The sequence below is a fragment of the Dromiciops gliroides genome, chromosome 2, assembly GCF_019393635.1.
Source record: "Dromiciops gliroides isolate mDroGli1 chromosome 2, mDroGli1.pri, whole genome shotgun sequence".
NCBI lineage: Eukaryota > Metazoa > Chordata > Mammalia > Microbiotheria > Microbiotheriidae > Dromiciops > Dromiciops gliroides.
In genome coordinates, this window is record NC_057862.1 from 410051591 (window position 1) to 410078299 (window position 26709).

At 40.1% G+C, this 26709-nt stretch overlaps 1 protein-coding gene across 4 annotated transcripts in view; it reads left to right on the forward strand.

Annotated features, from left to right (window-relative positions):
• The window catches only part of MYLK3 (myosin light chain kinase 3), an 83757-nt gene extending 57054 nt beyond the window's left edge, over window positions 1–26703 (forward strand). For 3 of the 4 annotated variants that reach the window (XM_043987604.1, XM_043987603.1, XM_043987600.1), the window contains exons 7-13: window positions 704–813; window positions 3799–3940; window positions 9697–9767; window positions 20229–20357; window positions 21151–21303; window positions 23266–23398; window positions 24351–26703. In XM_043987604.1, coding sequence (XP_043843539.1) covers window positions 704–813; window positions 3799–3940; window positions 9697–9767; window positions 20229–20357; window positions 21151–21303; window positions 23266–23398; window positions 24351–24431 — 819 coding nt within the window. In that variant the 3' untranslated portion in view covers window positions 24432–26703. The remainder of the gene's footprint in view (window positions 1–703; window positions 814–3798; window positions 3941–9696; window positions 9768–20228; window positions 20358–21150; window positions 21304–23265; window positions 23399–24350) is intronic. The other variant, XM_043987601.1, reaches the window with a different exon arrangement.
• Window positions 26704–26709: the final 6 nt, after the last annotated feature.

Here is a 26709-nt window from a genome sequence, read left to right on the forward strand (position 1 = left end):
TGGAGGCAGCTAGATTACGCAGTGGATAAAGCATCGTCCCTGGATTCAGGAGGATCTGAATTCAAATTTGGCCTCAGACACTTGACACTTACTAGCTATGTGACCCTGGGCAATTCACTTAACCCTCATTGCCCTGCAAACCCCCCCCCCCCAAAAAAAAAGACAAAAAACAAACAAAAAAACAAAAAACAAACAAATTAGATATAAGTTCTTGTCCTAGCTCTACTAGCTACTGACTGTGTGACCTTGGGCAAATCACTCTCTGAGCCTCTTCTCTGTAAAGAGAGGGGGCATTTGTACTTAAACAACTTATTATGCTTCCAGATCTTAGAGTATAGTCTAGACAGAGGGGAGAGGATACCTAGAACAGGAAAGCAGAAGGGTGTGTGTGTGTGTGTGTGTGTGTGTGTGTGTGTGTGTGTGTGTGTGTGTGTGTGTGTGTGTGTGTGTTGGGAAACAGGGATTTTTATTTTTTGTTTTTGTTTTTTTTTTGCAGGGTAATGAGGGTAAAGTGACTTGCCCAGGGTCACACACCTAGTAAGTGTCAAGTATCTGAGGCTGGATTTGAACTCAAGTCCTCCTGAATCCAGGGCCAGTGCTTTATCCACTGCACCACCTAGCTGCCCCAGAAACAGGGATTTTTAAACAGTGGTTTAGCTCATCATCTCTAACCCCACATTCCTAAAAATGTCTCTCTCCCCAGGAGGAAGTGAAGAATGAAATCAACATCATGAACCAGCTCAGCCATGTCAATCTGATTCAGCTCTATGATGCCTTTGAGAGCAAAAACAGTTTCACTTTGGTCATGGAATAGTGAGTATTCCTTCCCCATGGTCATGGAATAGTGAGTATTCCTTCCCCAAGGAAGGAAGTGGGATGATGGGCAGAAGCTCAGGGAAAACACTGTACTCTCATGGACACAGCCAGCATTTCCAAGGCAGAACTCCATTTTCTCCTTATAACTCATTTGTTGCCTTGAATTAATTAGAATTCAGCAGCATGGTCTGGAGTGAAGGTGTCAAATATGTAGCCTTAGGCATATGCAGCAACACTCCCAAGTGCTGCCTGAACCAGATTAACATATAATTGGGAAATATTTGACAAAATAAATAAAAATACAATAAAACATAGACAATGTTAATATGTGGTTTTCTAAGTCAACATGTACCCACCCGGGTCCTTCTGTATAGTTTGATGGCTTCCGTGTCTATTTGATTTTGACCTCACTGATCTAAAAGGAAGGTTGATGGATTTCAAGGTAGAGGACATTAAGTTCAGATTCCTCGTCTGCCACTTACTCTCTGTGTGAAGTTGGGCAAGTCATTTTACTTCTCTGTGCCTCGGTTTCCTCCTCTGTAAAGTGAAGGGTTTGGACTAGATGTTAGCTCTAAGGAAGAAACAAAACACTATTAGATTTAAGGGAGAGATCACTTATGGCCGGGATGGTAACAAAACACACCAAATAGAAGACGACATTTAAGCTGGGTCTTGAAGTATGGCTAGTATTTTAATAGGCGGGAAGAAGGGTTATTCTAGGTATAAAAAAGAATACGGAAAGACATAGAAGAAATCATGTGGCATATTAGGAAAATGGGGTGCTCTCAGCTCTATTTCCATGTGGTTCCCTCCTTTGGTGCTTTCCTGCTACAGTCCATGGGGTCACAAGGAGTCAGACTCGACTGAACAGCCAACAACTTGCTATGTGTGATCTAGAGCTAGTTTTCCTTCCTCTCCGTGCCTCAGCACACACACATGTATATATACACATATGTCCATATAAACACATATCCATGTCACACACATGTACTTATACATGTATATATTTTGTGTGTATGTATGTGTATATACATACATACGTACATACTCATATGTGTGTATTTCTATAAACAAGGATTGGTGAATGGAGTAATTGTTGGTAAAACTCCTTCAGGCAGAGCTAGATCAGAAATTTGTTATTAAAGGCAACTTTAGATGATTTGTGCTCCTGGGACCAAAAATAACTTGGATAATCAACATGTCTAGATAATAAAAGAACTCTGGATGATTGTTGACTATTTTTTCTATTTCCAATTTCCCAAGGCTGTCCACAATGAGCAGAATGAATAGGTTTGAGTTTCTTCTCTCTTTTCACCTACACCTATTTTAACCAGAAGACAGTAGGTGAGGCAGAAGAGTTATCCTGGGTTATAGACTCCAGGCTCAGCTTCTCAGTGGTGGAGATTAGATCTTGGGGGTGAGGGGCTACTGCTCAGTTCATGGGATTTAAACTTTTAAAAGACCTTAGAAATCGACTTCTTCAAACACTTAATTTCTTCTTCTTCTTCTTCTTTTTTGGCAGTGGGGGACTGGGCAATGAGGGTTAAGTGACTTGCCCAGGGTCACACAGCTAGTAAGTGTCAAGTGTCTGAGGTCGGATTTGAACTCAGGTCCTCCTGAATCCAGAGTCAGCACTTTACTCACTGCCACCTAGCTGCCCCCACACTTCATTTCTTCTTAAAAGCATTTAAATTCATATCTTTTGTTTTTACAATAACTTTATTTATGAATAGATCCCTTGCTCATCCCCTACTGGGTGAGTCATCCCTTGTAACAAAGAATCAAATCAATCAGTAAATATTCATTAAGTGTCTACTATGTGCCAGGCACTGTGCTAAGTACTTAGGATACAAAAAGAGGCAAAAGATAGTCTCTACCCTCAAGAACTTTATAATCTACAAAGAATGAAAAGAGAAAGGGAGAAAAATAAAGCAGTTCCAGTGAAATCAATGGACATATTAGTTGAATCTGGCAGTATATATAATATTTCTCACCAAGAGACTCCCACCTCAGCAAAGAAGGACAGTGAATTTTCTCAATTCTACAAGCTTCTTGGTTATACTCTTTATTTTTATTTTTTTCCACTTATACCATTGTAGTCATTGGGTATATTTCATATTGTTGTTCTGCTTACTTCATTCTGTATCAGTCTTTTGCTTCTTTGAATTCTTCATATTAAAAATATTCTATTGGGTGCAGCTAGGTGGTGCAGTAGATGGAGCAGAGGCCCTGGATTCAAGAGGACCTGAGTTCAAATTTGATCTCAGACACTTGACACTTATTAGCTGTGTGACCCTGAACAAGTTACTTAACCCTCATTGCCCTGCCCCCCCCCAAAAAAGGGATTATATTACCTTCATGTATATCCATTTTTTTAACCATTCCGCAACTGATAACCATCTGCTCGGTTTCTAGTCCTTTGCTACCACACACACAAAAAAGTGCTTCTATCAATATTTTGTATATATGGGACTTTTCTTTCTGGTCTTTGCTTCTTGGAAACTCTCTAATTTCATAAAGGAGGAAAACAGGGGGGCAGCTAGGTGGCGCAATGGATAGAGCACTGGCCCTGGAGTCAGGAGTACCTGAGTTCAAATCCGGTCTCAGACACTTAACACTTACTAGCTGTGTGACCCTAGGCAAGTCACTTAACCCCAATTGTCTCACTTAAGGAAAAAAAAAAAAAGGAGGAAAACAGGGCTGAGAGAGAGGGCCAATGACTTGCTTGCTCATAGTCACAGGTCTTCTGATCAAATGAAGTAATATTAGCAAAGCACTTGGCACAGTACCCAGCATATAGTAGGCATTTAATAAATGCTTCTTTCTTTCCTTCTATAACCTTTAGACTTCCAAGTATAGAATTCAGCTCCTAAAACCATGTTGTTAATTGGATCTCTTACTGCAAGTAGAAAGACAGGGATGATCACAACAGATTCCTTCTGGAAACTCACTGATATACCCTCTTCTTGCTTGAACTTACAGCGTGGATGGTGGTGAGCTATTTGACCGGATCACAGATGAAAAGTACCACCTGACAGAGCTGGATGCTGTCCTATTCACCAAACAGATCTGTGAGGGCCTCCACTACCTGCACCAGCATTACATTCTACACCTGGACCTGAAGGTCAGTAAGGCTTGACCTTAGGACCACATACTGTAGGAGATGGATGGCAGTTAAAGTATCCTGGAATGTCATTACTAGAAGGGACATCAGGGGGCACCTCATCTAACTCCCTGCCCCCGGCTTTTACCTAGGAGGACAAGGAGGGGACGCATGATTTTCCCAGATTTATTTAGCTAACTGATGTCAGGGCATAGACTAGAACACACCCCTTGGTCTTTCCAGTGCCCCCAATATGCTTGGAATCTTGGGGACTTCTGCTCTGGTCTGGCTTCTTGGAGGCTACTTTGGAAGAAGAAAACTCTTTACTCTGTTTTTTAGGCACAAGGCAGCCTTTTATTGATTGAAATGAAACTAATTCTAAACATTTCTGCTTTGGAAAAGATCCCGAGATGGGCAGTTACCCAATTGTAAAGGCTAAAATTCTAGCTAAACTATCTAAAATCTCTAATGAGTGGTCGCCAATAAATTATAAACTTTAGCAAGAGTTAGACTTTTAAGCATTTATTAAGGAGAATAAGAATTTGGTAAAGAGAGAGAGAAAGGCCTAGATTCCTCTATTGAAGGGAGAGAGCACTCCTAGCTCTGCTCTCCACCAGAGTCCACAGGAAAGAGAGAGAGTCAGAGCACCAGGCTCCCCCTTCTTCCTCCCACAAGCAAACGTCACTTCCTGATACCAAAGAAAAGACACATGGTCTTTCCCTCCCTAAAAGTTTAACTAGTATTAAAACTGTATCTTTCGGGGCAGCTAGGTGGTGCAGTGGATAGAGCACCAGCCCTGGATTCAGGAGGACCTGAGTTCAAATCCGACCTCAGACACTTGACACTTACTAGCTGTGTGACCCTGAGCAAGTCACTTAACCCCAATTGCCTCACTAAAAAAAAAAAACACCAAAAAACAAAAACTGTATCTTTCCTGCAAGGGTAGCCAAGGTTTACTTTCCTGGCACCTCTATAGAAAGAATGAAATCTCAAGAGCTCCTGACTCAGGTTGGGTTAGTTTTTTCTATGAGCCAAATAAACTAGTGATACAAAATAATAATAACAATTAGCATTCGTATAGCTTGTTAAAGTTTGCAAAGCACTTTACACATATTATTCATTTGATCCTCATGAAAACCCTGTGAGGTAGGTGCTGTTATCCTCATTTCATAGAAGAGGAAACTGTGACTGGAAGAAGTTAAATGACTTGCCAGACATATATATATGTATATACTGTTGTCGTTCAGTAGTGTCTGACTCTTTGTGATCCCATTTGGGTTTCCTTGGATAAAATAGAGTGATTTGCCATTTCCTTCTCCAGTTCATTTTACAGATGAGGAACTGGGGCAAACAGAATTAAGTGACTTGCCCAGGTTCACACGGCTAGTAAGTGTCTGAGGCCAGATTTAAACTCAGGAAGATGAATCTTCCTGACTCCAAGGGTGGCACTCTATCCACCACGCCACCTAGCTATCCATAAAAGTATATAAATATGTCAACTACAACAACAAATATAAATCCCTGAAGCAGGATTTGAACTCAGGTCCTCCTTATTTCAACTATAGCACTGAATTAGAAAACCTTATTAATCAAGATAATAAATAATAGTTAACATTTATATAACACTATGTGCCAGGCACTATGCTAAGCACTTTACAATTATTATCTTTGATCCTCATACCTTTGGAGACAGGTAAAATTATTACCCTGTTTTACGGATGGTTAAATGACTTGCCTGGAGTCACACAGCTAGTTAAGTGTCTGAGGTTGGATTTTGTTTGTTTTTGTTTGGGGCAATGTGGGTTAAATGACTTGTTCAGGGTCTAGTGACTGTCAAGTGTCTGAGGTCAAATTTGAGCTCAGGGCCTCCTGAATTCAGGGCCGTTGATTTATCCACTGCACCACCTAGCTGTCCCTTTGAGGTTGGATTTTAACTTAGGTCTTCCTGACTTCAGGCTCAAAGCTTTATTACTGTGCCACCCAGCTGTCCTATTTCCTATTTCCAATCTAGGTAGATTTCATGCCATTACTTTCCCTCTTGAAAAAAAAATTTAGGAGTCCAACTAACCCCTAAATAGCTAGTAGCTTTGGATCTTTTAGGCAGTGGACCATAGATCCCTTGGCTGGCAGAGCCCCACTGAATTTAAAAAAAAAACAATTTTGGGGACAGCTAGGTGGCGCAGTGAATAGAGCAGTGGCCCTGGAGTCAGGAGAGTACCTGAGTTCAAATCCGGCCTCAGACACTTAATACTTACTAGCTGTGTGACCCTGGGCAAGTCACTTAACCTCAATTGCCTCACTAAAAAAAAAAATCAATTTTGTTTGATTGAGAGGGAAAGAAAAATATATTTATGAAGACTAGCACATGCATGGACTTAGTGGAAACTTCCTTGCCCAGTACAAAGATATAAATCATTTTACAACAACTTCTATAAGAGTTAGGCACTAAAGCATTCCTAAAAATAAGAGGGAATCAGATGACTTCTCTTAGAGAGGAGAGGAAGCAATGGAGAGGAGAGATATGGAACACTGCTTCTTCACCCACCAGAAAGGCCATTGTGCCCACCAGGAGAAACCCAAAGAATGAATCCTTAGGAACGCCATAGTATCTTTAAGCTGAGCCAATTACTTAGGGACAGTAAGACTACAAAATGAGCTGGAGAAGGCAATGGCAAACCACTCCAGTGTCTCTACCAAGACAACCCCAAATGGGGTCATGAAGAGTTGTACAAAATAAAACAACCGAACGATAACAAGAAGAAGGCCTTGTTAGGGAGAGGAGGGTGTTCTTAACCTGGGTTCTAGTCTCGGCCTTTGTCACTAACTAGCAGGCTATGTAAGGGGGCAGTTAGTAGGTGGATCCAGAGAAGGCTGGAACCAAGTTTTATTCATTAGTTCCAGAGCCCCTCTGCTCAGAATGTGGTAGGGGATGGGTACTACACATCTCCTGATAGGTAAAACTAAGGATACTCCCCCAAATCCTGATGCTAACATGCTAAATATGCCAAGATGATTTTTAAGAAAAGGTTTTAGTCCGACCCTTGCCTCATTCTTGGCCCCTGTGGCCCTACCTGAGGAATCCTGACTTCTTCAGATTCTCCAGATTCCTGAGATATCTGTGTCTTCATAACTCCAGTTTCCCAGATAACATTAGATTATCTTGAGGGCAGAGAAGGGGAAGGGAAGGGAATAACTATATAGTTCCTCCTATGTGCTGAGTGCTGTGCTGAGCACTTCACAAATATTATCTCATTTGATCCTCACAACAACCCTGAAAGGTAGGGCTTTTATCATGCTCATTTTGCAGTTGAAACTGAAGCAGACAAAAGTTAGGTGACTTGCTCACAGTCACACGGCTAATATGTTTGAGGCTCTCTTTGAACCCAGGGCAATGACCCAAAATGGGGTCCTGGAGAGTTGGACGTGATTGAAATGAATGTATGCTTCCTGACTCCAGACCCAGCGCTCTATGCACTCAGCTGCCCTCTGGGAGAGGGAAGACCGGCTAGAAGGAGCTTGGAAGCCACTTCACTCAGTGCAGATTGCATGAAGTTTGCTGCTGTTCAGAATTTTGGCGTATACAGTCCTTTAAAATAGGAGTCAAAGGGGCAGCTATAGAGTACTGGCCCTGGAGTCAGGAGGACCTGAGTTCAAATCTGGCCTCAGACACTTGACACTTACTAGCTGTGTGACTCTGGGTAAGTCACTTAACCCAAATTGTCTCACCAAAAAATAAAATAAAATAAAATAAAACTTTATTTTAAAATGTAAAAAACATTCTTATCTTAAGGGCCTAAGAGATAGAATATAAAAACCAAGTAGCTTAGTAGTTTTGTTGTTATTGTTGTCCAAATGTGCCCCACTCTCTGTGACCTTATTTGGGTTTTTTTTTTTTCTGACAAAGATACTCGAATGGTTTGCTATTTCCTTCTTCAACTCATTTAACAGATGAGGAAACTGAGGCAAACAGTTAAGTGACTTGCCCAGGATCACGCAGCTAGTAAGTGTCTGAGACCAGATTTGAACTCAGGATGATATCTTCCCAACTTCAAACCTGGAAACCTATCCACTGTCCCACCTAACTGCCCAGGTCAGAGTTTGCCCTATTGTGTCAGCCTTTCAGTCATATTGGGTTGGTGACCCCATGGACCATAGTACGACAGCCCCTTCTATCCTCTGCTATCTCCTGAAGTCTGTCCAAGCTCATGTCCATTGACACTATCTTTCCACGTCAGCCTCTGCAGAACCCTTCTCCTTTTGCCTTCAACCTTTCCCTAAAACAACAGTTCTCACCCTTTTTGGTCTCAGCACCCCTTTCACCCTTTTCCCCACTCCTTTGACAAAGAAATGATGGGGCAGCTAGATGGCGCAGTGGTCAAAGCACCGGCCCTGAATTCAGGAGTACCTGAGTTCAAATCTGACCTCAGACACTTGACACTTACTAGCTGTGTGACTTTGGGCAAGTCACTCAACCCCCATTGCCTGCAAAAAAACCCCCCAAAACAGACAAAGAAATGTTTACTTCAAAGGTATAAAACAAATATATAAACAGCTTAGCCCAGTTTCTATAAGCAAACAGTCTAGGTGTATTTGAATGCCAAAGAACAATATGAACATTATACTAGACAGTAGCATTTTGGTGATGACAGAGTTCTCACATTAAAAGTTCTGCCTGGAGGGCAGTTAGGTGGCACAGTGGATAAAGCACCAGCCCTGGATTCTGGAGGACCCGAGTTCAAATCTGGCCTCAGACACTCGGCACGTACTAGCTGTGTGACCTTGGGCAAGTCACTTAACCCTCATTGCCCCTCAAAAAAAAATTCTGCCTGGACTTCTACAAAACTCACTAATGCAGAAATTGTCAGTATATCAATACTTTTATAGAGAATTCAATAATACTAAAAGTATTGGTAAAGCAATCAACAATTGAAATTTGCAAAATTGTAACTATGAAATTGACTTGTACAGTGCAAAGCAATATATAAAACAAATATACACACGCTTAGCTTTGTTGCTTCTTCTAGGACACAATCCCAGTTCCAAGTCCTGAACCCCACCCTTTGGATTTGAGTCCCAGTTACCTGGGCTCCTCAAGGCTTCTCTGCCAGGCTGGCTGCAACATCACACCTAGAATCCTGCACCTTGTCCAAGGTTGCCTTGACCCTAGTTTCTAGCTCAGCCACCTGGCAAGGGGACATGGTAGGAAACTCAGGGCCTCCATGGTAGGCCATCTGAGCAATTTATACTCTTAAAAATTGTTGAGGATCCCCCTAAAAAGCTTTTTTTATGTGGACTATAAATATCCTGGAGTGTGCTGGGAACAGCTTGAACTAGCTTGGGAGAACCAATTGTTAAACTTTCAAGGTGAGCGTTTACACCTTTGAAATCTGCAAATGTCACAAATCGGGGTTTGATTTATTGTTCTGTCAATTGCCTAGACTTAGGAAAGTGATGGAGAAAATGTTAAGAGTGCAGGTTCAAAAAAAGTGCGGGTTAAAGTTAAAACTGTGTTGCAGGTACATTTAGTTTTCTGAGAGCTGGTTTCTGAACATTTACCAGCATACCACTGGCTTTATTTTTCAGCATTCACTGTATTAGAAATTAAAACGTAAAAATAGTTTTGATCTTGCAGATCCCTGAAGGGAAACTGCTTCCCTAACACAACTATTCATTCAGCAAACTGTTTTGTGCAGCAAAACGGTTAAGTAGTCAGTATTGAGTGCTTTATTCACCATAGGAATAACAATGGTCTGTCAAATTCTCTTGATCTTTCCTAGCCGGAGAACATACTATGTGTAAGTCAGATGGGAAACCAAATTAAAATCATCGACTTTGGGCTGGCCAGAAGGTAAGACCATTTCATCTTGCATATCAAATCAATTCAACAATTGTTATTAAGCAACCATTATGTTCAAGGCTCTGAGAGGGGTGCTGGGATTAAAGAAAAAAAAGAAAGAAAAAAAGCACAGCTTGAACATAAACAAAACACTCATTGATTCACTCTCTTTTCTTCTCCCTAGCCACCTTTTAGAAATAGCTTAACCTGACATTTGGTTCCTGAATAGAAGATAGGCCTTACATAAAAAATCTATTCTTAACTGACCCTCTATTAGCCTCCTCTTAATAAGATGAGGTCCATCATGTGGCATTTCATCAAACAGAATAAAAACAAAGGAATACATGAAATATAACTGTAGTGTTTTATTCTCTTTAGGATCCTTCAAGACAAAAAATTTTCTCGGAAATTTTAGCTTATTGCAAATTAAAAAAAAGAAAAAAGGCTGGGGGAAGACTAGGTCTCCTTATTTTGCCCAGGCTAGAAGTACAGGGGTTAGTGACAGGCCCCATCCTACTAGTGATTGGTCTAGGAGCTTTGATTTGTTCTGGATCCCTCCTCCTGGTGACCCCCACTCCCGGGTGGCTCATCAAATTAATACCTTTCTTGGTTCTGACACCCAATCGGCATAGCCCACTATATCTTAGCCATAGCCTGATTATAGTAGGGATTACAGGCTTGTGCCACCATGCTCAGCCTCTATTAAATTCAGAAAAACATGAAACTCTTTACAAGGCTGAAGAATATTTTTAAAAGGAGTAAGGCAAAGGCAGAGGTAGAAGTAGAAGGATGAAGGGTAATGAACAGAGAAGAATTTCAGAGTTCAAAATCCTGAAGGCAGCACAGTTATAAGTGGTATAGACAAATGGAGTGAATCTTAAAAGAACAAAAGTTGATGAGTGATAGTGGCTGCATGAGATTTTGGAAATGGCCATGAGATGGTAATGGTATGTCTCCTGCTAGGTAAACAGGCAGAAGATGGAGGCCAAGGATGCAGTGAGGGCCAGAAGATAAAAAGAAGTCCAAGATGAAAGGAAGCTATTAAAAATTAAACATGGCTCTTAGAGGCACAATAGAATGGGAGTGCATAGCATCCTTGGAACCACTTTGGGGTGGCTGAACAGGAGGGAGAGGGCAATGACAACAGGGGAAGGAGGTCTTCCTTCAACTTGGCAGTCAGAGACTCTAAATAACAATTTTTTTGGATAAAGTTTGACCTTATCTGGCTCCAACCTATATTTCTAGGCTTTCACTTTATTCCTCTTCTCACCCTCTAGGTTCTTGCCAGATTGGCCAAGTTGTGGTTTCTCATCCACAACATTCTGTCTCCTATACATTTGTACAGGCTGTGCCCCTCCCTTTCCCTTCTTCCCCCCTGGATTGCTCTTCTTTATTTCCACCTCTTAGACTATTGAGCTCAGCTCAAACCCTACCCACCTTTACAAGGTAGTGTTTTGTAAAGTGCTTAGTAGGTACTTTAAGGAAAATGCTTATTTCCTTCCTTCTTTCCTTGTTAGTTCTCCCCTCAATATCAGTTTGTTATTATTCTTGTATGTATGTATATATATATATATATATTTTTTTTTAAATTTACTTATCTATGTCCATATTGTATGGAATGTAAGTAAAGGAGCTCCTTGAGGGATAGAACTGTTTCATTTCAGTGTTTGTATCCTTGGCATTTTGTATTTAGCATACAGCAGGTGCTTACTATATGCTTATTGAGCTGAATTGAATTGCTGTTACCCTAATGGTATGGTTCATGGAGGGATCAGCTGATTTCATAAAAATTTAATTTAAATATTTTACTTTTTTCCAATTACATGTAAAAACAATTTTAACATTCTTTTTTCAAATTTTGAGTTCCAAATTAGCTCCCTCTCTCCCCTCTCTCCCTCATTGAGAAGGCAAGCAATTTGGGGCAGCTAGGTGGCGCAGTGGATAAAGCACCGGCCCTGGAGTCAGGAGTACCTGAGTTCAAATCCAGCCTCAGACACTTAACACTTACTAGCTGTGTGACCCTGGGCAAGTCACTTAACCCCAATTGCCTCACTAAAAAAAAAAAAAAAGAGAAGGCAAGCAATTTGACATAGGCTATACATGTGTAGTTATGAAAAACATATTTCAGTGTAAGTCATGCTGCAAAAGAAAACACAGACAAAAAACCCAAGAAAAATAAAATTAAGAAAAAGTATCTTCGATTTGCTCTCAAGGCTCCACCAGTTCTTTTTTTTTTTTTTTGCAGGGCAATGGGGGTTAAGTGACTTGCCCAGGATCACACAGCTAGTAAGTGTCAAGTGTCTGAGGCTGGATTTGAACTCAGGTACTCCTGAATCCAGGGCCAACGCTTTTAACCACTGCGCCATCTAGCTGCCCCCTCCACCAGTTCTTAAACTGAAGATGGATAGCACCTTTCATCATAAGCCCTTCAACATGGTCTTGGATCATTTTATTGTTGAGAATAACTAAGTTATTCACAGTAGATCATCATACAATCTTGCTTTTACCTTGTACAATGTTCTCCTGGTTCTGTTCATTTCACTTTGCATCAGTTCATGTAAGTCTTTCCAGGTTTTTCTGAGAGCATCATGTTCATCATTTCTTATAGTTGTTAAGGGCTAAAATTCTAGCTAGTCTGTCTAAAATATCTAATGAGTGGTCGCCAATAAATTATAAGCTTTAGCAAGAGTTAGACTTTAAAGCATTTATTAAGGAAAATAAGAACTTGGTAAAGAGAGAAAAAGGCCTACATTCATCTATCTATTAAAGGGAGAGCGTATTTCTAGCTCCCTTCTCCACCCGCGTCCTCAGGAAAGAGCGCAAGTCAGAGCGCCAGGCTCCCCCTTCCTCCTCCCACCAGCAAATGTCACTTCCTGACACCAAAGAAACAATGCATGGTCTTGCCCTCAGAGACATTCACCTCATGGCACAGCTTTTCTACAGTAAGTCTCCAGCAGGTGGTGTCACTCCAATCGTTACATAGTACAATAGTATTCCATCACAATCATATACAACGACTTATTCAGCCCTCCATAAGACTTTGGGAGAATGTATGAACAAAGCAGCTATGGGTGGCAGACACCTATTTTCATATACAAATATACAGTATAATTACCACAGTTTGTTTCTATTATAGTTGTTTGGATTAAGTGTGTTTCCAAATCACTTTATAGGAAGATGGGAGGGAGATAGCAAACCTAGGGGAGGCAGTTCAGTTTAATTCATTCTTCATTCATCATAAATTGAGAGTCTGCAATGTGCAAAGGGAATTATGAGGAATAGAGATCTATAAGACATGGTCCCAGTCTTCAAGGAATTTATGAGCTACTTGAAGAGATAAGATACGTGTGCTTGAAAAAATAACAACTCATAAGATAATTCTTTCCTCCCTCAATCTACAAAGGCTACATACTAATTTCTTGAAAGTCTTGCCATATAATTTCCATGTTCAAAATTCATTGGTGGCTCCCCATTGCCACAGAATAAAATACAAATTTCATAAATTAAGGCTTTCCATAATCTGGCTCCCACTTAAACATTCCAGGCTTATTTTATGATTGATTCACCCTCTCATTCAGTTCATGTTTTAGCTAAAGTGTACTACTGGGTTTTCTGTTCCCTGGTCTTATCTGTACTATCCAACTTCTCCCCAAGCCTAGAATATACTCCCTACTTATCTTCACACGTTGTACTCTTTTTTTTTTTTTTTTTGGTGTGACAATGAGGGTTAAGTGACTTGCCCAGAGTCACACAGCTAGTAAGTGTCAAGTCAAGTGTCTGAGGTCGGATTTGAACTCAGGTCCTTCTGAGTGTAGGGCTGGTGTTTTGTCCACTGTGCCACCTAGCTGCCCCTTTGTGTTCTACTCTTAATGATTGAAATCCCAAACCCAACATGTTTAAAATGCAACTGATCATCTTTCTGGACTACCCTTCAACTGACTGGTTTTTCAAACTTCCCTTTTATTTATTTATTTTTTTTGGTCCCATTTGGTTTTATTTTATTTTCAGTTCCAGATTCTCTCCTTCCTCCTACCCCTACAAAAGCTATTAGAAATATGAAGTGATGCAGTACTAATTTCCACATACACTATGTTCTGGGAAGAAAAAAAAACAAGAAAAAGAGAGGAAATATGCTTCAATCTGTTCTCCATCTGGAGGTGGACAGTATTTTTCTTCCTAAGTCCTTTGTTTTTGTTTTTTTTTAGTGAGGCAACTGGGGTTAAGTGACTTGCCCAGGGTCACACAGCTAGTAAGTGTTAAGTGTCTGAGGCCGGATTTAAACTCAGGTACTCTTGATTCCAGGGCCGTTGCTCTATCCACTGTGCCACCTAGCTGCCCCCTAAGTCCTTTGGAATGGTTGTCGGTCATTGGGTTAATCAGTTACTAAGTCTTTCACAGTTAATTATCTTTTTTTTCTTTTTGGGGGGCAATGAGGATTAAGTGACTTGCCCAGGGCCACACAGCTAGTAAGTGTCAAGTGTCTGAGGCTGGATTTGAACTCAGGTCCTCCTGAATCCAGGGCTGGTGCTCTATCCACTGTGCCCTCTAGCTGCCCCCTCACAGTTAATTATCTTTACAATACTGTTATTACTATGTAAATTGTTCTGTTTGTCCCACTTTGTACCACTGCATATGTCTTTCCAGAATTTTCTAAAACCAACCCATTCATTATTTCTTATAGCACATTAGTATTCCATCACATTCATATACTATAACTTGTTCAGCTATTCCCCAAATAATGGCCATCTCTTCAGTTTTTAGTTCTTTGCTACCACAAAAAGAACTGTTATAAATACTTTTTGTCTATATGGACACTTTTGCTTTTTCTTTGATCTTTTTGGAGATATTTGGAGTATAGTTGTAGTATTGCTGGGTCATGGGGTATACATAATTTAATAGCTTTTGGGGTGTAATTTTAAATTGCTCTCTAGAATTGTTGGGCTAGATCACAGCTCCACCAACAGTGCATTAGTGTATCTATTTTCCCACATCCCTTCTAGCATTTGTTATTTTCCTTTTCTTTCCCCATAGCCAATTTGATGGATGTGATGTTTTACTTCAGAGTTGTTTCAATGTGCATTTCCCTCATTAGTGATTTAGAGCATTTTTTTCATGTGACTGTTGATAATTTGTATTTCTTCCTCTGAAAACTTCCTGTTTAAATCCCTTGAGCATTTATTAATTGGGGGAATGACTTTATTCTTATAAATTTGACTCAGTTCCCTATATATTTGAGAAATGAAACCTTTATCAAAGAGACTTACTGCAAAGATCCCTCCCTCCAGTTTTCTGCTTTTCTTCAAATTTTAGTTGCGTTTTGTTTGTGCAAAAACCTTAATTTTATGTAATCAAAATAATCCATTTTACCTCCTATAAACTTCTCTTTTTTTTTTTTTTGTGAGGCAATTGGGGTTAAGTGACTTGCCCAGGGTCACACAGCCAGTAAGTGTTAAGTGTCTGAGGCCGGATTTGAACTCAGGTTCTCTTGACTCCAGGGTCAGTGCTCTATCCACTGTGCCATCTAGCTGCCCCTCCTATAAACTTCTCTATCTCTTATTTGGTCAGGAACTCTTCCCCTATGCAAGATCTGAGAGATAATTTCTTCTACGCTCCACTAATCTGCATATGTATGATCCTTTATATCTAAATCAAGTACCCATTTTGAGTTTATTTTGGTATATGGTGTGAGATGTTGGTCTTTGCTCATTTTCTGCCAGACTACTTTTCAGTTCTCTCAGTAGTTTTTGTCAAATAGTGAATTCTTGACCCAGGAGCTCAGGACTTTGGGTTTATCAAATACTAACTTACTGTTCTCACTTGCTTTGTATACTTAATCTGTTCCATTGATCAACTACTCTTTTATCCAGTATCGAATGGTTTTGATGATTGCAACTTTGTAATATAGTTTGAAATCTGATAATTGATTCTCTTCATATCCTTGACCTTTTGTTCCTCAAAATAAATTTTGTTATTTTTTTACTACCTCTATAAAGAAATTCCTTGATGGTTTTATTGGCGTGTCACTGAATAAGTAAATTAATTTAGGTAGCATTGTCATTTTTTATTATATTGGCTCAGTCTATCCATGAGCAATTAATATTTCTCCAATTATTTAGATGTATCTTTATTTGTGTGAAGTGTTTTGTAATTGTGTTCCTATAGTTCCTATGTACTTGGTGTTGGTGACTCTCAAAGTATTTTAAACTGTCTGTAGTTATTTTCATAGAATTTTTTTTTCTCTCTTCCTGCTGAGGTTTACTGGCAATATTTTTTTTTGTTTGTTTTTTTTGTTTTTTTTGGAGGGCAATGGGGCTTAAGTGACTTGCCCAGGGTCACACAGCTAGTAAGTGTCAAGTGTCTGAGGCCGGATTTGAACTCAGATCCTCCTGAATCCAGGGCCGGTGCTTTATCCACTGCGCCACCTAGCCGCCCCTACTGGCAATATTTTAAATTGCTGATGATTTGTGTGAGTTAGCTGTTTCAACCAGTTTTTTGGTTCACTCTCTCAGATTTTCTAAATTAATCATCATATCATCTGCAAAAAGTGATAGTTTTGTTTCCTTTTTGCCTGTACTTATTCCTTTGATTTCTTTTTCTTCTGTTATTGCTATAGCAAGACTTTATAGTACAATATTGAATAATAATGGTAATAATGGACATCCTTGCTTTACCCTTGATCTTATTGGAAAGGCTTCTGGTTCATCCCCATTACATATAATGCTTGCAAAACTTCCTTATTTTGTGCAGAGCACCATTATTGTTCTAGTTCCCCCAGGTTTGTAAATCTCCTCTTCTCCTCTCCCTCACCCCTCCCTTCCCTTGTCCATCCATATCCAATCATTTGCCGCATCTCTCATATCCATTTCCTTCTACCCATTCTTATCACCTTAGTCCAGATAATCTTCCTTTCTCACTTGGACTATTGCAATGGACTCCTAATTAGAATTCTCCTCTTCTAGTTTCTCCTCTTTCCAACCTATCTTTGTGTGTGTGTGTGTGTGTGTGTGTGTGTGTGTTTGTTTTGTTTTGGTGAGGCAATTGGGGTTAAGTGACTTGCCCAGGGTCACACAGCTAGTAAGTGTTAAGTGTCTAAGGTTGGATTTGAACTGAGGTCCTCCTGACTCCAGGGCCAGTGCTCTATCCACTGCACCACCTAGCTGCCCCCCAACCTATCTTTTAAACAGCTGCCAAACTATCTTCCTAAAGCACAGGTCTGACCATATAAGTTCTGTACTCAAAAATCTTGCCTCTAAGATCAAATGAAATCTACTCAGCTTAGCACTTAAGTGGTTTTTCACAACCTGGCTCCAGCTCTCTTTTTCAGACATTTTACATTCTTCCTCTTCATGGAACTTTATAGCTAAACTGGTTTTTCCCCAGATTCAGCATTCTATCTCCTGTGTTTCACATGGGGGCTGTTTTAGTCCATCTCCCTGACTTTAGGCCTGTCTACAGTCAATCTGTACTAGATAGTCAAGGGCCTCTTCTTTTTTATTCTATTAAATTTATTGACATCTTTAGTTTTTGTATCACCTTCATTTCCTAAAATATCTTTCTTCCCTCCGCAATCCAATAAGCCATCCCTTGTAACAAAATATTAAAGAACTGCTTGACAAAAGTATGCAAAACACCAGCCTTCATCCACACCCAAAGTCCCTCTTTTGTATCAAGTGTTGTTCAGTTATTTCAGACTCTTTGTGATCCTATTTGGGGTTTTTTTGGCAAAGATACTGTAGTGGTTTGCCATTTCCTTCTCCAGTATGTCCCCATTTTACAGACTAGGAACTGAGGCAAATAGGAGTTAAGTAATTTACCCAAGGCCACACAGCTAGTGTCTGAGGCCAGATTTGAACTCAGATCTTTTCAGCTCTAGGCCAGTGACCTATCCACTATGCCACATTGCACCACTTTGTGTCAAGGAAGAGACTTTCAAAGACCACTGGGTATGTGATATCAGAGCCCACTGAGTTTTCTCACAGTCTTCCTGTAAGAGAAAACTTGAATCCCTCAGGCTGAGTCCATTTTATCTGAACCCTTTGTTGGGATACCTGTGTGGGGGCCAAATTTAATATATGGAGAGTTAATTGGGTGGCTCACCAAAATATTGGGGTCCCATAAATAATGAGGGACCTCTAGGTTCAAAACTCCCTCCCCAAAGAACTGTCTTTTTAGATATTTCTCCCATACCAATAAGAAAGGAGCCTAACAGCCTCTGTTCCACAAATGAATCAGGTTTTTTTAAGGAGAATAAAGTAAACAGCAAAGGTGAAATTGATAAAATCAAAGACAAGGGAATAGGGGAAAAGAAATATGGATAATCCTCCTAGCTCTAACCTAGGTCTATACAAAAGAGCAGAGTTTGTATTTTAACTCACCACCTGGGGCTTGTAGCTTCAATGGAAAGAACAGCTTACATCCAGGCCTGAAGGATTCTTCTGCCACTGCTGCTGCTGCTCACACCACCGGGAAGAAAAATCACTCTGGAAGAGCAGTGAGCTCCCCTCAGTCAGCGTTTAATCTTCTTCCCCCAAAAGGGGAGGTCCTTCAAAAACTGCCTATGGAGAGTGGTTTCTCCTTCTGACCTCAGCAGTATACATCACTTCTGGGCAGGCCAGGTATAGTCTCTCCCAATGAGTCAGCCAAATTCCAATAATCTTAGCATACCTGGGGACCCTGGCAGTGGTTCAACAGAATAAGGAGAGGAATGTGTCAAGAGTAATTACAAAAATATCTTAAATTATCATTAGAATTTTTATAGATGGCTTCTTAGTAAAAATAATAATCTAAATAGAATCCATTTCACATGTGACTATTAAATCATAGCACAGTAAATGAAGGATAGAGTGAGTTGCCTCCCCAGAGCATATTTCCATGCAGCTATTGCATTAAAATCCAGTCTCAGACATTTACAAGCTGTGTGATTCTGGGCAGATCACATAATGCTGTTTGCCTCAGTTTCCTCATCTGTCAAATGAGCTGGAGAAGGAAGTGGCAAAGCACGCCAGTATCCTTGCCAAAAAAATCCCAAATGGGATCACAAAAAGTCAGACACCAATGAAATGACTGAACAACAACAACAACATCATTGGTGATGAGGCAGTGGGTTCCAAGAAATGTTCACCCAGCATTGGAGTGGGAAGGACCAGCTTGCAAGGGTAACCTAGGCAACCAGATTCCAGGGCCCGAAAGCCAGGCCTATCTCTGTGGGTTCTGGAAGGCATTCTTTGCCTCTTGCATCTGTCTCCTTAGCTGCTGAGTCTCTTAGTTAGCACAGATCTGACTTGTTTAATTAAGAGATGAGCCTGAGCAGTGGTCTCTTCCCTAGTTATAGATAGATAGCTATAAACCTGGTATTATTAGAAAGTCCTAGTCCTCAGAGGTTAGGAGATACTGGCCAAGCAGAGAGTGCTTAACTCTGGGTCTTGGATGTTTGCCTTCAACAAGAAAATGTGGAGCTACAAGGGAGTCAGGCAGAGAAGGTGAATGACTTACTTAGCACATCACGTAAGTCATCATGAAGTAGATGAGTGAAGAATCCAACTCAGGTCCTCCAATTTCAGGTTTTCTCTCTTCCAAGAAGTCTTCTCTAAATGATACCACCAATCCCAAGGGCTGCAAAGCCCCTCAGCACTTTAAACAGTTTTAACCAATTGGAGGAACATTAAAAATAAAAACTGAATGCTATGAAATGATAACAATAAAGTTAGGCCCCAAAGAAGACCTATGAGAATGTGTCTCCCCTGCTTCTTTACAGAGGTAGGGTACTACAGATGTGGAATGCTGCATACAATGTCAAACCTTTTCAGTGTGTTGGTCATTATTCATTTTTCTTTCTTTTTGTCATAGTAGATAGCTCTCTTGAAAGGGAAGAGGGTGGGATATACTGGGAAATGTAGCTGATATAAAAACAGAAAAATGCCAATAAAATTTTATTTTAAAGAGTTTTCACATTAATGATTTACTGCTTGTTTATTTAATTTATTTATTTTTTTGTGGGCAATGAGGATTAAGTGACTTGCCCAGGGTCACACAGCTAGCAAGTGTCAAGTGTCTGAGGCCGCATTTGAACTCAGGTCCTCCTGAATCCAGGGCCGGTGCTCTATCCACTGTGCCACGTAGCCGCCCCCACTGCTTGTTTATTTTAAGTGGCATCTCTTTTGTCTCTCCCTAAGAGCAGGGACTATGATTTTACCATTTCCTTTGTGTCTCTCCCATAGTATATCCTCCAGCTCTGTATCCCCAGCCTCAGTGTGTGACCAAGTAGGTAAGGGGATGAGGGAGGGAGAATATCTTATCTCCTCCAGGTTACAAAGGGTTCATTCACACAGTGGCATCAAGCCAGTATGGTTGCCAGAGGAGTCTAGTAATCAGCTCAATCCAGAGATCCCTAGAACCAATTTTACCCTTGGCTCTCTTTCGTCTCTTCACTAACATTCCTCAGAGCTCTGATGTTTCCTTGGACTCTGGCTATAGGTACAAGCCCCGGGAGAAGCTGAAAGTGAACTTTGGCACCCCAGAATTCCTGGCCCCTGAAGTGGTGAACTATGATTTTGTCTCCTTTCCCACTGACATGTGGAGTGTGGGTGTTATCACGTACATGCTGTAAGTAACTCAGGTTGCCCAGGCAGTGGTGTAGCAATGATGAGGAAAACTGTAGGCTGGCTTTGGCTGTGCTTACTACTTGTTGATCTAACCCCTTTCATTCGCTGGGGAGAGAAAGTAGCTCTATGATGTGGTTGGGAGGGAATTGAAGGGTCCAGACTAAACATACTGGCCATGGACCTCCTTCTCTAGTTTGGAGAAGTTCTTGGCTCTCAATTCCAGGAAGGCTGTTTTTGTTTCGTCACAACTTGAGCCCTTTGGCCCCTTCCATGCATTGTGTGTACAGAGTGAAGGGGCCTAGGTGGAACTCAAGCCTAGAAGGGAACTGTGGCAGCTTGGATCAATTTCTTGTTTCTCTCTTTAGCATCCCACCATGTAAGCCTAGAGATGATGAATATTAAATTAATCAGGCTTCTGGGTGCCAGGGCATCTGTGGAGAGACAGGGTAGTATTTTACCTAGCCTGGTTGCTTCGCAGATATCTCCAGATATTTTTATTGGATGAAAGTATAGATAGTTAATTGACGATCTGAGGTTTGGGCCCAAATTGCTTAATTGTGGTGGGAGCTAGAAAGGGGAAGAGGGAATAGTTTAAGTAAGACTGTTTCAAAACATGTTGCAATACTTCTGGATCTATTCCTTCAACCTCCATCATGGCTCACAGCTTTCTGACCTAGAGATGCAATCAGGTGTTTTATTTTACCCTCTTTTATTCCTACTTAAAGCTTATTAGTTGCTTTTTTCCATCACGATGTGCTTTTCCATTTGTTGGTGGGCATTTATTTCCTCTTTAGGCTCAGTGGCTTGTCTCCATTTCTGGGGGAAACAGATGCAGAGACGATGAATTACATCGTGAACTGTAACTGGGATTTTGATGCTGATGCCTTTGAAGGGCTGTCAGAAGAGGCCAAAGATTTCATTTCTAGGCTCCTGGTTAAAGAGAAGAGGTATGTCTTGTTGGGAACAACCACGACCTCACCAAGTTGGGAGAATTCCTGGCTCAGGACACTGTGGTAAAGAATGGGGGTTCATTTCAGAAACCTTGCCTTGGCTCTGTATGCTGTGCCAGGAGTAAAAGATCCCATCTTTCTATAGGATAGTTAAGTTTCCCTTCTGGTTCCTTAGTCCACACTTGAAAGCAAAGAGGGTACTGGCAAAAAGGACAAGAGAAAGAATCCAGAAACAATGTCTTCACAAAACGAAAATATTTTCTAAATGCATGAGATTGATAACTTAAGATACATGCAAATGCCTAAGCAGGAGGAATATTTGCAAATGGTTGCTATTTCCAAGTACTTACACATGCAAGTGTATTGCCAACAAGGAGGTTGAGAAACACTGGCTTGCCATAATTAGAATAAAGGCAAGAAAGGAGGAAAGCTTTATTCCTTGGTGAGGATGGGCTGCTTCCCTCCCCTTTCTCCCCACCTTTTTCTTTTTTTAAAAGCAATAGGAAGCTGCATGAAGTGAATGACATTAGTCATGAGTATAAAGTGAGAGGCAGCATGGCATGATAATGAGAGCTGGCCTCAAAGCCAAGAAGCAGAGATGTGCTGTGTCTTTTAAACTCTTCGGATTCTAGGCAATTAAGATTTTAAATTGTAGGGAATCTTGGCTTACATTGATAAAGGGAATCCCTTCACCTGGGGAATTTCTAATAGCAATGAAATCTCAGATCCATTTCCTATCCCTATAAAATAAGATAGGGATGATAAGAATCAAAAGTATTTAATATACCAGCTAGTGAAGATCCAGAGTCTTGTTACTGACCGACCCTTTTCTAGCTCCATTATCAGGCTGGTTTTAGGCTGGTGAGTGGTACAGAGGATAGAATGCTGGGATGAGGAAAACCTGAATTCAAGTCCTACTCCAGGTACTTATTGACTGTGCTACCCTGGGCAAGTCACTTGATCTGTTTCCTCTTTTGTAAAATGGGGATAATAGCACTTCTCTCAGGGCTGTGCTGAGGCTCAAACGAGATATATCAAGTACTTTGTAAACCTCAAAGGGCTGAGTGGATGCTAGTTATTGTTATTATTATTATTATTATTATTATTATTATTATTATTATTATTTGTGTGTGTGTGTGGCAATGAGGGTTAAGTGACTTGCCCAGGGTCACACAGTAAGTGTCAAGTGTCTGAGGCCTAATTTGAACTCAGGTCCTCCTGAATCCAGGGCTGGTGCTTTATTCACAGCACCACCTAGCTGCCCCCTATTATTTATTTATTTATTTATCTATCTATCTATCTATTTAATTTTTCGGGGCAATGGGGGTTAAGTGACTCGCCCAGGGTCACACAGTTAGTAAGTGTCAAGTGTCTGAGGCCCGATTTGAACTCAGGTACTCCTGAATCCAGGGCTGGTGCTTTATCCACTATACCACCTAGCTGCCCCCCTATTATTTATTTTTGACTGAAAAAATGTTGCCTTTGTGTGAGGAGAAATATTTCTAATTCAAATGAACAAACTTCTATTAACTCTTATAGGAAGGTTCAGTTCTTTTGATTCACATACATTTAGTTATTTTTCTTCTCCAGAGCAGCCATTGCTTCCCCAAACCTCATCCCATTTATATTACAGGTTATCTATGCCCTTCAAATTATATGTGGTTAGAGAACTTTTGTCTAGCTGGTTGTCATGGGAATTTTAGGGGGAGATTTGATCAAAGTGACTTCCCTTATTGGTACCTACTGATCGCAGAATTTGCATTGCAAAGGACCCTGGTGGCTGTCTAGTCCAATCCATATACAAGAGGAATCTCCACTGTAACATAGCCAAGTGATCAAAAAGCCTCCTACTTAAAGGATCCATTCCACTAGCTTCCCACCTGCCCAGCACCCCAGATCTCCATAGACCCAAGAGGGCACAACCAGTTGTTTAATTTCACCTGCTGTTTGGTTTCCCAGCTGTAGAATGAGTGCTGCACAGTGTCTGAAACACGAGTGGGTGACTAATCTGCCGACCAAAGCCACAAAGTCTAAAGTTCGGCTCAAGTCCCAGATACTGCTACGGAAATACATGGCACAGAGAAAATGGAAAGTAAGGTTTTTGTTGTAGTTGTTTTGAGGGGAAAAGCCAAACTTCCCCTAAAAGTACCTTGGCTATATTTGCACTTGATAACATTTTTTTGTGTGTGGGGTTTTTTTTTGCGGGGCAATTGGGGTTAAGTGACTTGCCCAGGGTCACACAGCTAGTAAGTGTTAAGTGTCTGAGGCCAGATTTGAACTCAGGTCCTCCTGAATCCAGGGCCGGTGCTCTATCCACTGTGCCACCTAGCTGCCCCTGTTTGATAACATTTTTAATATAAGCGGTCAAAATATTTCTCTTCAAGAAACCTAACAGTCTAAAATACTGGTGGCATGTTAATAACAATAGTTGGTATATTTATGTGAATACTTACAGATGAAAACACCAGAGTAAGTTTTGAGCATATGCTCTCATTAGTGACAGCAGATACCTGACATGTCAGTTAACTGGTTGATGCCTCATGCCTCCACAATTCAGAATCAAGGGTGAAAATGTACCAAATTAAAATAGTTTTATAAAATTAGGTTGACATAACTATAGTAATGTAAGAGGGTCTTAAAAGACTATCCTTAGGATAGATTGCATTCTTACATGAGGCTAAATATAAAAGTAGAGGGTTGCGGCGCTAAGGCCAAATTAGGATCCTTTACTTTAGATAATCAATACCTCTAAAGCCATTAATAGGAACAGTGTTTGCTATTTGAATGCCAATAATAGGCAAAGCTCTGTACCAGGAACCAGGGGAGGTACAAAGTTGATTAAGACATGATCCCTGCCCCAACAGAGTTTACAATCTAGCAACTTTTTAAAAAAAGTTTATCTATTTTGGGGTCACTAGCTGAATCAATTGCAAATAAAGCAAGAAATACTTGTTTGGCTTCATTTACCTTGATTTTCTCAATCCTTTCCTCTTTAATGAAAAATTAGTCTAAAATGCAAATTTTCTCTTTTATTTTCTTTCAAGAAACACTTCTATGCAGTGACTGCTGCCAACAGGCTTAGGAAGTTTCCAAGCTGTCCCCAAGCCTCATCTATGCTGCTTTGAAAGTTCTGCAATACTCAGAGCTAGAGATGAAGTTAAGACAGAGAACTCTTTGTCCAGTGATCTGGCCCTTTGCTATTATTGTATTTGATTTCCTGTTTTTAAATCGTATAATGTTAAGACTGTGGCCTGTCTTAAATGTGGATGTGAACTTGCTATGTAAGAACTGCCTTAAAAACTTTACCAGGTGATGACAGTAGGCATGCTTTAAAATAAAATGGGTTGGGGAGATCCGATCCTATTTTAGGAGTGTGATTAATTTCAATTTTTAACTTGTTCTGAGTAACAATTATAGTAGCATGTGCATGGGGTAAGCCATTCAGTATTATTTTCTACCGTATAAAGTGGAGATTTCTTAATGTTTTTGGTTGTGTAGGTGGTACTGTAGTATGAAGTTTCAGAATGGGGGGGGTATTCTTAACCTTTTTTTAGGTCAAGGTCCCCTTTGGGAATTGGTGAAGGCTAGAGACCCCTTCTCAGAATGCTTTTAAATGCATTAAATAAAGCTTACAGAGAATTCTACTGAAAGTTAGCAAAACATTCTTTTAAAGTTTCTAGACCTCAGCTTAGGATAGCAACACTGGTTTAGAAACCATGAGAGCTGGTACCAAAAATCAAGGGATAGATGAGAAGTGTTTTACATAGTATTTTCCCAAAGGAATGAGGCTGATTGCTGCTTGATTTTTAAACCAAAGTATAGGGTAAGTAATGTCAAAATAGTAGGGGAAAGTTCGTATATAGTTCTTTATGTGCTTAAAATCTGAAATGTAAAATGCAGAGTGTATACACATATATATGCAGAGAGAGTGAGAGAAAGAAATAAGAAATATGAACAGTAAGTGACCCAAAGGGCTTTTAACTCAATTTTTGCCTTACCATGCTAAATCTGAGCTCAGCAATCAGTTTGGATAACTACATGTAGCTTAAGACCTCTTTCCCAAAATCTGAACTCTAAAACTTTGGGTATTTAAAAGCTGTCACTAAACCAAGATTCCATGTAGGGGCTGCTTATGCTATACACAGAGGTAGAAGTAATAGGATAGAAGATTTTGGCTCAGCATAAAGGAATGACTTTTCAAGAATGGAATGGGTTGCTTTGCAAATATAGTCAAACCTTGAGCCAAGAGGACCTGGACCTATCTCTAGCATAATGGCTTAACTCTGGGCAAATAATTCAACCTTTGTGCTCTAGGCTACTCTCTAAAACTCAAGTTTCAGAAGGTGCCAACACACATTGGTAGAGTTTCCTTACCGGGGAGTTCCCTACACCAATGAAATCACCAGTCCAGGCCCTATTCATTGAGCCTGTAATCTCCTTTTATTTTTCTAACTCTAAGCTTTAAATCAGTTCTCATTTAGCAACCTGATTAGCAGTTTTCTATTTTGAATAGGAATTTTTCAGAGGAATAGTAATGTCTAAAATGAGGAATGTAAATTGATGGCATAAAACAAATATAACCCCCATTTATAAAAGAGAAGACTCATGCATTTCTTCTGTAACTTTATTCTAAACAAAAAAAAAGTTAATGTCTTTTTAAAAGGTGACTCATTAAAGAAAAAAAGGCCAGAAATAAAAGTACTTGAGTATAAATAATGAACATTAATAGAATAAATGTCAAGTCTTTGTTCCTTATTGCTGATTTTTATTCCTATTCTCAATCCCATTAGTTGTTTCCCTTTCAAGTTCGAATAGGAAAGCAAGTATTTTATTGCATGCAGATGTTGGTGCTTTTGATTGCTGAGTGATTTTCCTTCCAAAAGGCAGGGAATTGCTTTTCTTGGCTTGAGCATAAGCAATAATATTTTTAGGAAACTAATTTTGTAAACTTCACTTGTAGGTTACAAGGCTAATCATGTAGTCAACTGGAGAGTTGATATTTTTATCTTATAATCTTTAACTATGTCCTGCTCAACTGTTCTCAATGAGTTTTAAAAAAAAATTTCTAAAATTATTTAAAAGTGCTTTTAGTCATTCCAGGTTCTACATAGGCTGTGTATTTTGCAAAACTGGAGTATACCCAAGGAGTAGTATGGCATAAAAATGCTGGGAATTGGATGTAGAAAGAACTGGGTTCAAATCCTGGCTCTGTGGTATACTTGCATTTGTGACTGTGGGCAAGTCCCTTAACCTTTTGATGCCCCAACACCTGAGAGTTACAGATGTGCTCATCTATTTTATTGGCTGGGAGTTTCTACATCCAGAGTACATATATCAATGAAATCATAGGTTTAGACCAAATAAACAAAACACATACCTACCCTAAGCATCTAGTAATAAAAT